This window comes from Puntigrus tetrazona, chromosome 20 (genome assembly GCF_018831695.1).
Source record: "Puntigrus tetrazona isolate hp1 chromosome 20, ASM1883169v1, whole genome shotgun sequence".
NCBI classification, from domain to species: Eukaryota; Metazoa; Chordata; class Actinopteri; order Cypriniformes; family Cyprinidae; genus Puntigrus; species Puntigrus tetrazona.
Window position 1 is genome coordinate 17,909,311 of NC_056718.1, and position 12,843 is coordinate 17,922,153.

The 12,843-nt window shown below is 36.5% G+C and overlaps 1 protein-coding gene across 2 annotated transcripts in view; it reads left to right on the forward strand.

The window, feature by feature from the left end:
- Positions 1 to 12,843, forward strand: part of LOC122324444 (phosphodiesterase 4D interacting protein) — a 58,600-nt gene that overhangs the window by 2,004 nt on the left and 43,753 nt on the right. The window contains exons 1-3 of one of the 2 annotated variants that reach the window (XM_043218847.1): positions 2,284 to 2,676; positions 5,358 to 5,410; positions 6,863 to 6,930. In XM_043218847.1, coding sequence (XP_043074782.1) covers positions 2,639 to 2,676; positions 5,358 to 5,410; positions 6,863 to 6,930 — 159 coding nt within the window. In that variant the 5' untranslated portion in view covers positions 2,284 to 2,638. Of the gene's footprint in view, positions 1 to 2,283; positions 2,677 to 5,357; positions 5,411 to 6,862; positions 6,931 to 12,843 lie in introns of those variants that run through there. The other variant, XM_043218846.1, reaches the window with a different exon arrangement.

A 12,843-nucleotide genomic window follows, 5' to 3' on the forward strand; every position in this document is an offset into this window, starting at 1 on the left:
TGCACCGTTGCTATATGTTTATGGTCTTTAAAAATACTGGATGTAGTGATGTAATAGCTGTTAGGATCACCTGCTCTGAGGCAAAGTGCTCACTATGAAAGAATCCACTTGTCTGATATGAAATGGGCTGTTTGTGGTTTAGTTCTAGAGTCCTGTGTGACTTGTGGTTCTCTGTTCGTCGTACACCCAGCAGCTGGTCCTGGGCAGCTGTTCAAACACAGGGATTTTAGATTGAAGGGTGGGAACATAGTGCAGTCTCAGTGGTAATTACAGGGTCACCGTGGCTCCTGGGTTAGATACACTACCTCTTTCGCTGTTATGGGAAATATACTTAGCTTTAGTGCGATTCCTCTGGTTGATTTTGTATTCTTTATCTGTTTTTAGTTTTGTTTTCTCCTTGAATGTCAAAGCATCTTTAATCATTCTGTCGAGCTGAGGAGAAACCTCTCAGAGAGTCCAAACACAGTCGCATGTTGGCTTGTCTTGAAAGAGTAATGCGTGCCATTTCCCAGGCCTGTGAGAAGACTAACGGCAGGCTTAATAAGGAATAAAATGTAGCTGATTATGAACACATGATGATGAACGGTTAGCAGGCGCTTCCAATGTCAATTATTTAACTCGGGGAAGATTTTGCAATTATGTAACATGCCTGAATGGCATTTCTCTCTGCTTGTGGAGTCAGTCTGTACTTTGGAAAAAATGTGACATAACTGTTCAGAGAAGTTTCATTTAAAGGGACAGTTCAGTCGAAAATAAAAACGTTGTCATCATTCATTAACCCTTATGTCATAAGGAGAAGAAATTCAAGACTCTCTGCTATTCATTTTTGTTATGCAGTTACAACATATCAATGATTGAACCTTTCAAGTTTCCAAATAACCCTATAACCACCTTTCTGATATTATCTGATAGGCACAGATAATTATTTAAATTGTTATTTACTGATAATCCTTCCCTCCAGTGACCTGTAAAATAAAAAAGTGCTATGAAACTCAGTGGCTACTGTCAGCTATTTGGAAGATATCTTCAAAATATCTTGTTTTGTGTTCCCCAGAGGAAAGAAACTCATACAGGTTTGAAAAAAGTGAAGGGTGACTAAATAATTTTTTTTCTCCATTTTTGGATGAAGTATCACTTTAATGATGAATCATAACGCCAAGTTGAACGTGAGAATGAATCAGCCTGTTTTGTGAGCTAATCATTCAGGTTTTGTGAATCTATAGGAGTGATTCGTTCATGAATTTGACATTGCTAGTTCTGTCATGAACTCATGGTGAGAATTATAATGGAAGTAAACATTTTCTCTGACAACCTTACTTTTGGCCTGTTTCTCATTGTTTGACTTGCTGAATAACTTAAAAATACAGTTCAAATAAATCTAAAATAAAAATAAACATTAGATACATCTAAACAAAAAAAATTAAAAGCTGCCTTGTCAGCTAAATAGAATAAGGTTATGTTAAAAGTAAAATAATTATGTTTTAAACCTAAAGTAAAAATACTGAAATGAAACAAATATGGACCAATTTAAGACACCATTTTGGTGTTTTTGTGTCCTTTTTGAAACTTGAGAACTCGTCCCTGTTTTTATTACTTGCATTTTAATTGTCTTCAAAAATAAAGAAGCCAAATAGGTTTGGCTATTTAATAGAATAAGTACAATAATGACAACATTTACATTTTTGCCTGAACTATCCTTTAAAAGAGGTGCGTATTCATTATAACCTTATCAAAATGTCATATCACCCAATTTCTCAAGGAGATTGCATGTAGAATGAATATTTGAATATTTCACTGACTAAACTGTTAGGCAACTCGTCAGCCACTCCCCTGGAAAACATGTGATGCAATTTCCATTTCAGTCTCTTTGAGTTTAGTCACACACACTGGTGATTTTATAAATCATCATGGAACAAGACAGAGCCTCACAGTTATGTCTGTGCTATATATATTTACTTGTCTGCTTTTTACAGCTGACTTAATTTCCAAAGTCTTTTGAACTTTTGTAACATCAGATTCCTCATCTTCAGCAGCAAGAGATAATCTTCTTAAATGCTGTGTTTTACCTACAGACCTGTCTGAGCCTGTGTCTCTCTCTCCTCGCCCCTCCTCTCAGCTCATAGACAGTAACAGCTAGGGGCGAATAGCCCATTTACAACTTAAAGGATGCTCCTCAAGCCTGGGCAGGAAGGCCCAATGTGGTTTGTAGTTGAAAACCACACGCACACACCCTCCTCCCCACACATACTCTGAGAAACCTGTCTTTGAGCGTGCATGAACAGATCATTCTTTCAGGGCAAGCCAGTGGCGTTGTGTGTGTGCGCGTGTGTACCCTCACCTCTGCGCCGTTTACCACTTACCAACCCTGTATGTGTGTGTTGCGCTGACTCCCGGTTTGGCCTTGCCACGTCAAATGACCGTCTCCAGCCTGCCGTCCAGAGAGAAATAGCAACTTTGCCCTGCATGTGTGTGTGTCTGTGTTTGGTTGGACTCCCAACCAGCCTGGTCTCTGGAAATGAAGATTTCTTCACTAAAACACTGGATTGAGATCAGAGCCGCAGAGGAGAGTCTGGCTTTTTCCCTCTTTGGGAGCTGAGTTTGTTCCTGTCTGTTCTTTTTTAACTTTCGCGTGGTTTGGATGTTCGCAAAGATGAGTGGATTTCTGTATCGTGGCAGGTAAGCTATTCACCTCTTACATAGCGGGAAACATATACTTCGGAATAGAAGACATCTTGCTTTCTGTTTTTGAGGAATTTGTTGTTGTATTGCACGGTGTTGTGTTTGGGATTTGTTTGCTTAGTTGGAATCCAGGCATAACTAGCAGTAATGTGAAAAATGTGGGAGTACAATGTCTGCTTTACCTCACCATAATGCTGAAATCATTACATTGGTACACTTTGCAAGAGTAAATGAAGTACAGAAAGTTCTTTTAATGCTATTTATGTTTATGCAACTCCGAACGCATGGGAGCACTAAACTATGCCCCTCTGTTTATGCAATACCACTGTTTAAACAGCATTCACATTTGAGCACACCATTTGTCAGTGTGGGGGAGTTTGTTTCTCAGCTGACCACTAGCGTGATTATGAGTGACCTAGAGCAGGTGGTCATGACTCAGAGATCGTCTTGGCAAGTGAAGCTATATGTTTTGTCTGTTCGCGGTGAAGCTGAATTGTAAAGTTTCCTTCTCCATGGAAAATCTTACTGCAATTGTGGCTGTTTAGAGAAACAAAGAGGAACGTTAGAAGCTCATTAGCATAAGCCCATCCCCCGTGATATGCGCACCTTAGTGGGTGGATCATGCCGACATGGTGAAGTCGTTGACACCCTCAATCAGCTGTGTGTGGAAGACCATCTGCTTATGTTCCTTTTGCTTGCTGGACCCTTCTGTCTGTCGCTCTCAGTGGAGCAATAATGTGACGTTACTGGGTCTGAGATCTTTTAAGTTGTATGATAAGGATCATGTTAATTAAGCGCCTGCTTCTTTGTCTCTCACGTCAAAGTGAGCAAATGTAACCGTTCCATCTATCACACTACTGTCTGGCCTCTATTACGGCCTGAACCCATTTATCTCATAGGTGTTAAGACCTCATGTGTGACACTCATCATCTAATGGGAATTTACAAAGTAGTCAGAGATATATAGTATGTATGTGGTATTAAGAAATGTAATAAGAAGGCTAACATCATGTACAAACATTTTCTGACTTTGTATACCCAAAATACAAGCACTGCATTTGTTATGTCCAGTGGTAAAGGAGACTTCTTTTCAAAACGTACAAAAATCTTAGTAGTAAACATGAAATAAAAAAAGGGTTAGGTAACATTTACAGCATGTTGTTTCTGGACAAGCAGGCATTTGTTGTTATGTGTCAAATTCAATTTACATCTTAATGAATTGGCCTATTAAAAACTGCAATGCATTCAGATGTTTGCGACATGTGAGCATGGGAGAGAAGCATCTTACACTATTATCCTATTATACTGTCACTTACTTAAAATATGCCCCTTACTGATGCAGCAACAGACAGCTGATTCTTAGCTGTCTCATGACAACAGTGTAAAGTCATATGAGAATTTCAGGAAATATTAAGCATCAAAACGGTCATCGACATTGATGTTAATATGTGTTGTGATCAGCAAATTAGCATATTAGAAGTGGAGTAACGGCTGTTGGCATTTTTTTTTCAAATAAATTAAAAAAGTATATAGATAAATCAAAATGAATTACATTTAATTACAAAATTAAGTTATATAAATAATTTTGTATGCTTTTACTGTTTTTACTATACTTTTGATCAATTAAAATGCATAAATGTTGCCTTGGTAAGTAAGCATAAGAGACCTCTTTCATAAACATTTAAAAAAAAAAATGTCATTGACCTTTGAATGGTAGGTTATGTAAATACATAATTGTAATGTGGTATATGCATGTTATTTTAGGCCTGGCTTAAAACCAAGTGTTCCTTAGCCTGGAGAAAGATGAAGACATCTAGAATATACAATTACAAAATCAATATCATTCGAATATAAGCCAAGCACTCAAGCACTGAGTGCATGTGCAAGACGAGTCTGTCTCAAATGTCCTTGTGTCCATTTGTGCTGATGATTTGCAATCTGAGCCGGGTTATAGAGTCAGTGGGCGCCAATCAATAAGAATGTGTTTAGGAAGTTAAATATTAATGTTTAGAGGAACTACACTCAGAGAGCACTAGGAACCTTTCCATCTTCTATCAAAGAATGGGGCAGACTAAAGAGAAAGCTTTATCAAATTGATGTTATTCCACAGCTCGTGTCAACATTATCATTATGCAATTATATAACCTATTATTATGTTATTATGATCGCAATAATAAAATGGTCACAGAAGCCCAAATGATATTTGTTTATTAGTAGTACAACCAACTGTGCTGTCCCAGCAGATGCTAACATTACAGTGTAGTTTTACAGTATCATGTATGTTTGAAAAGAGACGTTTTGCCTTTATTTTTTTGTGTAAGATGGTATGAAAGGCTAGGTGGTAGCCAGGTGGTAAAAATTATCAGGTGTGCTGTCATCCCTCAGTTAACATGAAAAGACTGAAAGGCTGTCTTTAGCATGCAAAAGGTGTATAAAAATTGACATTTATTCATAACTCTTTTCACTAATGCCAGAAACAGAAGTGTAACAAACCAGACAGTCATTGTTTATCAGAAAAATTACTAGCATGACTTTAAATATAGCAGGAGCCTAAGAACATATTTTTTCTGTTCAAAAACTTATATAGGCCTAAATTGATCTAATGCTGTATATACTATGTCCTCAGAACCAGATTAAACTGATACAAGAGGGTAAAAAAAATTTCCTTGTATTTTTCAGACACTATAATGGACATAAAGCGGCCCGGCCCAAGAGCATGATCAACATGGGTGGTAAGCACATTCAATCTTCCGTTTTAAACTAAAGATGTAAATGTGCAGTTATTTTTAATGCTATGTCACAATATTATGATGTGATAAGGGACAGTTCACCCAAAAACATGTTACTCACCCTTTTGTTGTTCTAAAACTATACATTTCTTTCTGGTGTTAAAAGAAAAGGAAGATATTTTGAAGAAAGTAGAAATCCTACAACAACTTGATGGGGTTTAAATGATGAGTTTTATTTTCTAGGTGAATTAATGTCTTATCTTTTAGCTTGTAGCTCATTCCTACAGTAAATGTGCTGCCTTTTTAATAGACTAAGCCCAAATTTGACCAAAACAAAAAAAAACTGTGGCAATGGCATTTTGAAAAATCAGAGCCGTCGGTCTGCTTTGTTGAGTTGCTCTATCTGGATATTAAATGATTCAAACTCTTTCAAAAAGATGATATCATCTCTGCCTCCCCACCCCCAATAAAAACATAAAGGTAATGGCTTAATTATGTTTAAGTAAAAGTTCCAGAAAACCTCGCTGTGAACGTGTTTGACATTTCTCTGGCACAGTAAATGTGTAGTACAGCAGGCCTGTGCCATGCACTCGTCTCCAATACACCCCAGGCACACGTCCAATACACACCACTGGCACATATTAAATAAAAGTCCTTTAATAAGCTTTAATGAGGCCATGCCATGGTTTTAAAGAACTGCAAGAAGATTGGGTCTTGCCAGTGTTTCTGTGATTATGCCCTGTAGGGACTCTCCTCTTCTCATGCTGGGGAAAAACACATAATTTTAGTCCTGTTCCTGGAACTTTTTTTGGTAATGATTTGGCACAGTTCTGCTCTTAAGTATGTGGATGTTTGTGTAAGATAGATCATATATGTGTGTGTAAAAAAAACTACAATATAATATAATATAATATATTATATTATTTTATAATAATATAATATATTATTATATTATTTATAATGTTTATTTGTCTACATGGTAAGAAATTAATATTAAATATAACAATAATAATAATAATAATAATAATAATAATAATAATAATAATAATAAAATAAATGTAATAATATTATAAAATTTTCATTTAATATTGTTTATGGCAATAAAATAAACAAATAATCATTTTAAAATAATAAATTTACTTATTTAATTACATTTATTGTCTTTTTAAGAGATAAATAACAATAACAACATTAATACTACTACTACTACTGCTACTACTACTACTAATAATAATAATAATAATAGCAATAATAATAATTATAAAATATTTAAAATCAACTATTTTATCTCCAAATTATATCTTTTGTGGATAATTAGATCTCCTGGAACACATCATCCAGTTTCCCTCTCTTTCCTCCCAAATGTTTTGTTTTATTAACTTGTTAATAAAGCAGAAATCTCCTAAAATGTTTTTTTTTCTATAAACATTCTAACTGCTGGTTGTATTTTAACAGATCCCTCCAGTGATGATGCTGAGAAGAGCTCTGTTTTGCAGACGCATAGCCTGAGAGAGTTTGAACAGGTAGGTGCTTACTTTCGCTTCCTTCAAAATTAGCTTTTGCATGCAACTGCAAGCCTGTGAAAGCCATTTGTCAGGCCTCTGACTGTTTTTGCTGTGCTGAGAATGTGAATCTTTGGCGTTTGCCTGCAGATACGGTAAACTAGTTTGAGGGCTTGCTTAAAACACAGATGTAAATACCGTACTTGGTTTTTTAGCATAATCGGAACCATTCTCTTGGTGCGTAGCGAATCGCTCCTTGTACCAGTTCTGACATGTTAATACGCCATCAGGCTGTCCTAGTTCATTTTGGGAATGCCAGATTGTGAACAACATCACTATTGACATGTTCTTTCAGCTCGTTGTCCTGTCTAATCAGATTTATTCGTGCTGTTGTCCAGTAAACACAATGGAATCCATCAGGAGTCCCAACAACTACGTGTGTACGCGCACAGCCGAGTAAACCTTCATATGGTTTTTGTAGTGTTTTTTTATGTGATTTCTATAAAACACACTCTGGACAGAGCAGGATCTGGAATGTCTGCTGTACACACGCTGCTGTGGTTTATCTGTATGCGAAATGCTTTCTGGGAAGGGAGCCAGCCTATTATGGCTGTGATATAACTTCAGCCTTGCTACCTTCAATTACGAGAGGCCTGTGTGAAAGACTGCAGTTTTTTTTTTCTATGGAAAGGTTTTAGAGTTTGTAAGGTTTTGTGAAGAACATTTCATGAAGACACCAAAGAATAAGATCGCAATCCACTGATAAGAATGTCATGAGACATATCGGTACCCCATGACATAATGCTTGACAAAAATGTAAAGTTATGTTAGCTATTGTTTTATGACCCACTTTATTAGAATCTGAGTTACTCAGTTTTTTCCCGCATCTTAATTTTCATAAATCTGCATATTCTCTGCTTCATAATGAAGACGTCTCATGTGATTCTTCCCAGTACTGCTGTTGTTGAAACTGACCTCTTTTTAAGGGCTGGATGAAAATATAAAATCTTTCAAGTCTATATTTTTATGCATTGTGTTAACATATTCTGTAATATTTTATGCAAACGTTAAACTTTATAATGAATGGCCAAAACTGTTGAACCATTTGAATCAGTCTGAAATGCTACCCTGTAGACCTATAATTTACAGTATTGACAAATGATTGTTTTCTATGATTATGTAAGCAAAATGGAAGGTATTGCAGAAATATACTTAAGTCAGAATGGAAGCTAATTTAAATCGGAACTGAACTGATAACTAGTTCTAATGTTTTTATTTATCAGGTACATTTGTGCTAAAGTTGACTGCCATTTGTGTTGATGTGTATGTGAGATTTAAACGAGTAGTGATCGTTCCTCCAAGGATGAAACATTCCTGCTATTGAACACAGTCGGCCTCTAGCCTATATTCCACAGATCTGGAGGAGCCAATCGTTTCCACACTAGTTTGAAATATGAATCTGCCAAAATATAATTTGTAACTGTCAAACAACTTGGTGGGGTGTGATTGGAAGGTAGAAGAGTTAAAGTAAGGAAAAAATCTAAATGCACTTCTTCAAAAAGCCCTTTTTGCTAAATTACATAAATTGAAAGCATATGGTTGCCTGTTTTTTGTACCGACCACAAAGGCCGATTAAACTGATATAAAAAGATGGCTTGTGCGCTATTAAAACCTCAGTACAAATTACAATCGCTAATCTGTTATTTTGTCCTTATTTTGAAGGCTTGGCAGAAGTGTTTTGATTCTGACAGGCTCAGTCAAGACCTGATCATTGTGGCCTGGCTCTCCACGTACCTTTCAGCAAGTAGTTGTAAAATTCAGAAGGCAATGTAGTCCGTGAAGGAAAGAAGAAAAAAAATCGAAATGAATGGACAAACAAGATTTAGTTTTGTCTTTCTGAAGATTCTGAGCATTCGCATCACTTCTTTATTTAGGTTTTATTTAGATAGAAAATAGGTCAACATTTTCTGCATGATGAGCAACACATGCCTTGAAGCGTGCATGCTTTTTTTGCTCTTCATGTCTGAATAATGTCACAAGCCCAGCACGGGGAATACACAAAATGATGTTATAAACCGAGACGCATAGCATATTCTAGTGCATTTTTGGCTTTTTAGGTTATCATTTTAGTGTTATTACCAAGCGTGCTGGGTATCATAGCCTCCTGGTTCATATCTGCTTAGTCAGAACTGATATAATCGCTTACATGTGGTCTTTTTCTCTCAATCCGTTACATATGGAAAGCTATATTTTGATTTTTTTCTTCTTTCTCTCATCTCACTCAAATTCATCTGGATTGTTGGGTTATTATTCTCTGACATGTGAGTGATATTTGATACAGTCTCTCTAAATTGCTTTCGTTTCCAATATAGCAGCTATATAGAAAATGGAAGGAGGAGGAGGGGAGGAAACGTTTAAGATTATGGATCTCGTCCGGGAGGTTTTTTTGTCTAATTTTGGGATGTGGAAAGCGCATGTAGACCCGTGAGTGTCTTGCACTGCCCTCTACTGGTTTGTTTAACTATAGCTTATATTTGATCCACCCCCTGACCCCATTTCCTCTTCCTTTTCCCCCACACTCTCACTGATCAGCACTATCAAACATACAGTGAGAGAACCGAAGCCAGACATCTTAATTCGAGCCAGATCCTTGTAGTAAATCAGTGGTCCGCATCAGAGGGACAGAGCCATCATGCTGTGTAAATTATGGAGACAGTCATGGTTGATGATGAAAATGTAGCATTGAATCTAATCTGCACCATGTCTGTCTACAGATTGGATTCACCGTGTTAATTTACTGACGGCTTTCTACTGTATTATGTGCTGAATCCTCTCAGATCACCCCTAAATGTTGTGCATTTGTGTACTTTCTGCCCAAACAAGTATTCACACTTTTGTATTCACTGCGGTGTTAATAATACAACTGTGTTTTTTTTTTTGTTTTGTAAATGTTAATATGGACCGAATCATGCAAGCCCAGAAATGATAACTAGATATTGATTAAAAAGGCTAGAGGTTCTTTTTGTTATTTGTAAAAGGTTATAGGCCTACTTGTTATTTAACAGACAACAGGGTTAGGATTAGCCTTTGTTTATTATTATTATTATTATTATTATTATTATTATTATTATTATTATCTTTTTTAACAGGCTTTTGTAATGTAATTCAAGACTATGATTAAAACTTCAGCAGTGAACATGATTTGAATTTTTGATACCGTCACATGTTTATTAAGTACCTTATAAAAGATTAAAGCATTATTTGCATTTTTGATGTGTTGTTAAAAAACACCAGCACATTATTGATACATGTTCATTCATTTAAAAGAATCAATTGAATTTGTTAATACATTAATATTATTAATTACCTATTTTTTTATATACAAATTGAAAGTAACAATTTGCATTGTGGTATGAAATTTGATATTAGGGTGAAATTGTGACCAATATACAATACAGAATTTAAAGCTGTAAGAAAACTGAATTTTTACGTACTTGGATAAACATGAAAGGAAACGTATAAAATGATTAGGAAATGTAGACTATTTCTAGATATAATTTATTAAGTAAATCTGTGGATTTGACCATGTACATTTCTTTACTGGAGGGCAAAGCAAATATTAAGAAATTCTAAACGAATTTACTTATTTTTATATTCAGAATTTAATTACTAATAGTACTTGATTTGTAATGAAAATGTATGAAATTAGAAATGTTTTCACTGTAATGGACAATAGTTTTGGATCTGCCTGTTCTGGCTTTAGATTTCTTTAGATCTCCTGTAAAATCATTTGTAATTCCAGCTGTACGCACATTGTTCACAGATTGAGTATTATGAGTATTTCCCACAGGAAGTGTGTGTCATTGTATCTGTGCGCATTTATAGGTATATGAGTGTGCGTGATACATTTTGAATTTGTAAGCCATCCCTTGTCTCCATTTCAATATTTTTATTATTCCTTGAGGCCATATGGGACCAATTACAAACAAAATATGCAGGGAGGGGCAAAAGCCATATTTTTATGAATTGCTTCAGCACTTTGTGGCAGACCTAATGCCGCAATTATTGTACAATAAAGCAAAGACATTAACTTAGGTCAAAGAACCAGTAAACCGAACTGTACTCTGTAAATCTTGACAGTCGCTGGCCAAATTGCATGGCAGAGCTGGATAAAAAAATGAAGAAACATTCAAATTTACAGATTTAATGAGACCTCGGATGATAAATGAGCTGTGGTCGGATTCTTGAATGACAGAAAGATCGGCCGAGTCTTTTTTCCATATTCAAAAAGGCTTTTAAATCATGAAGAAAACTGTTCTTAATTAAATGTAACCTGTCTTTTGTGTATGCCAGCACTCATATATCAGTGTAGTGAGTCACTGTGTAAATAGAAGCGAATTCTTTAGGCCAGGCCTGTGACACATAGCTCTCTGACCCACTGACTGCCTTTTCTACAAAACAAAAGCAGGTTTGAAGTAAAAAAAAAAAAAAATCTGTTTTATGTATTCATTTTTATTCACGTTCTGTATTGCTATTCATACAGTAATTATGTGGACCAGATATTTTTGTGTATTTCTTCTCAAAGCTTTTTTCTCTTTTTCAGAAAATATATTAAATATTTATTTAAAATAGTCTTGGGGAACAATTAATCAAGATTAATCGCTTTTAAAAAATATACTTTTTTGTTCATTTATTATGTGTATATAAAGACACACACGTACAGTATATATTTTGAAAATGTTGCATGCATTAACTGCATATATTTATATTCATATACTTTCTATTATATATAAATATATTTAATTTTATCAACATAATATTTTTCTGAAATATATACATGCATGTATGTGTATTTATATATACACAAAAATATATGCAGTACACACACATATATTATGTACAAAAAAACTTTTATTTTGGATGCGATTAATCATTATTAATCATTGCCTAGCATTAATTTAAAATAATTATTTATTATTTATTTATCTGTGTAAGTTTTTTAGCAAATACCTTTTGTACAGTATAATACAGTATATTTATGAATGTCATATATATATATATATATATATATATATATATATATATATATGTGACTGATCGGCTGCCCTATATTTATATCTATGTTCGAGAGAGGGGCGTGGTATTGGCCAGGTCTCTGGCGTAGCGCAGAGGCACACCTGAAGGGGATTTAGCCTTGTCACCGCCGCCGTTAAATGCCCTGCGCGCCTCCTCGGAGACTTCTTCCCGTGCATGCACTGGTGTCCTCGTGGGTCCAGGAAGGGTGCGAGATGGACCTCACCCCGCCGTCCGTGAACACAGAGCTCATCCCACTCTGCCGCCGAGCAACGGCGACGGAGACGCCGCGGAAGAAGCCGCCGCCCCTCGCGCTTGGACCAGAAAAAGGGGCTTTAAAATATCCGCCCCTTACCTGGACCTTCCCCCTGGAACACGGCCTCATTCACTGCTTCTTATTTGGACACTTTTCCATTATTCTGTATTATTATTATTTTGTTAATAATGCTGAGGCCTGGTGTCTGTCGTTGGCTCCTCCCGTCACAGTGGTGGAGAATGCGGGCAAGACACAGTTGGGCAACATCTTGACGTCATCCCCTCTCGCTGGTACCCATGCCGGGACGGAGGAACAACGGAGACTCGCTCCCAGCCACCAGGAAGGGTAAGTGGCGCTGCGTTTACTGTCATTTACCCGGTGGCTGGTTGAGCATTCCGACTAATTCGGTTTCTCTGTCCCGGTGCGAGAGGAGTTGCCCGGAGAGGAATCCTGCCCCGCCCACTCCGACCGCTGGAGCCTGGTTGAGGTTTTCCTGCGTGGGCGGCGACCGCCTGAGGGTTGATGCAGGGAGGGGAATGTGACATTTGCCCCTCCTCTTTATGTCATCACCCCGTCCTTTGTGCCAGGCTCCCGAGTGGGTGTCA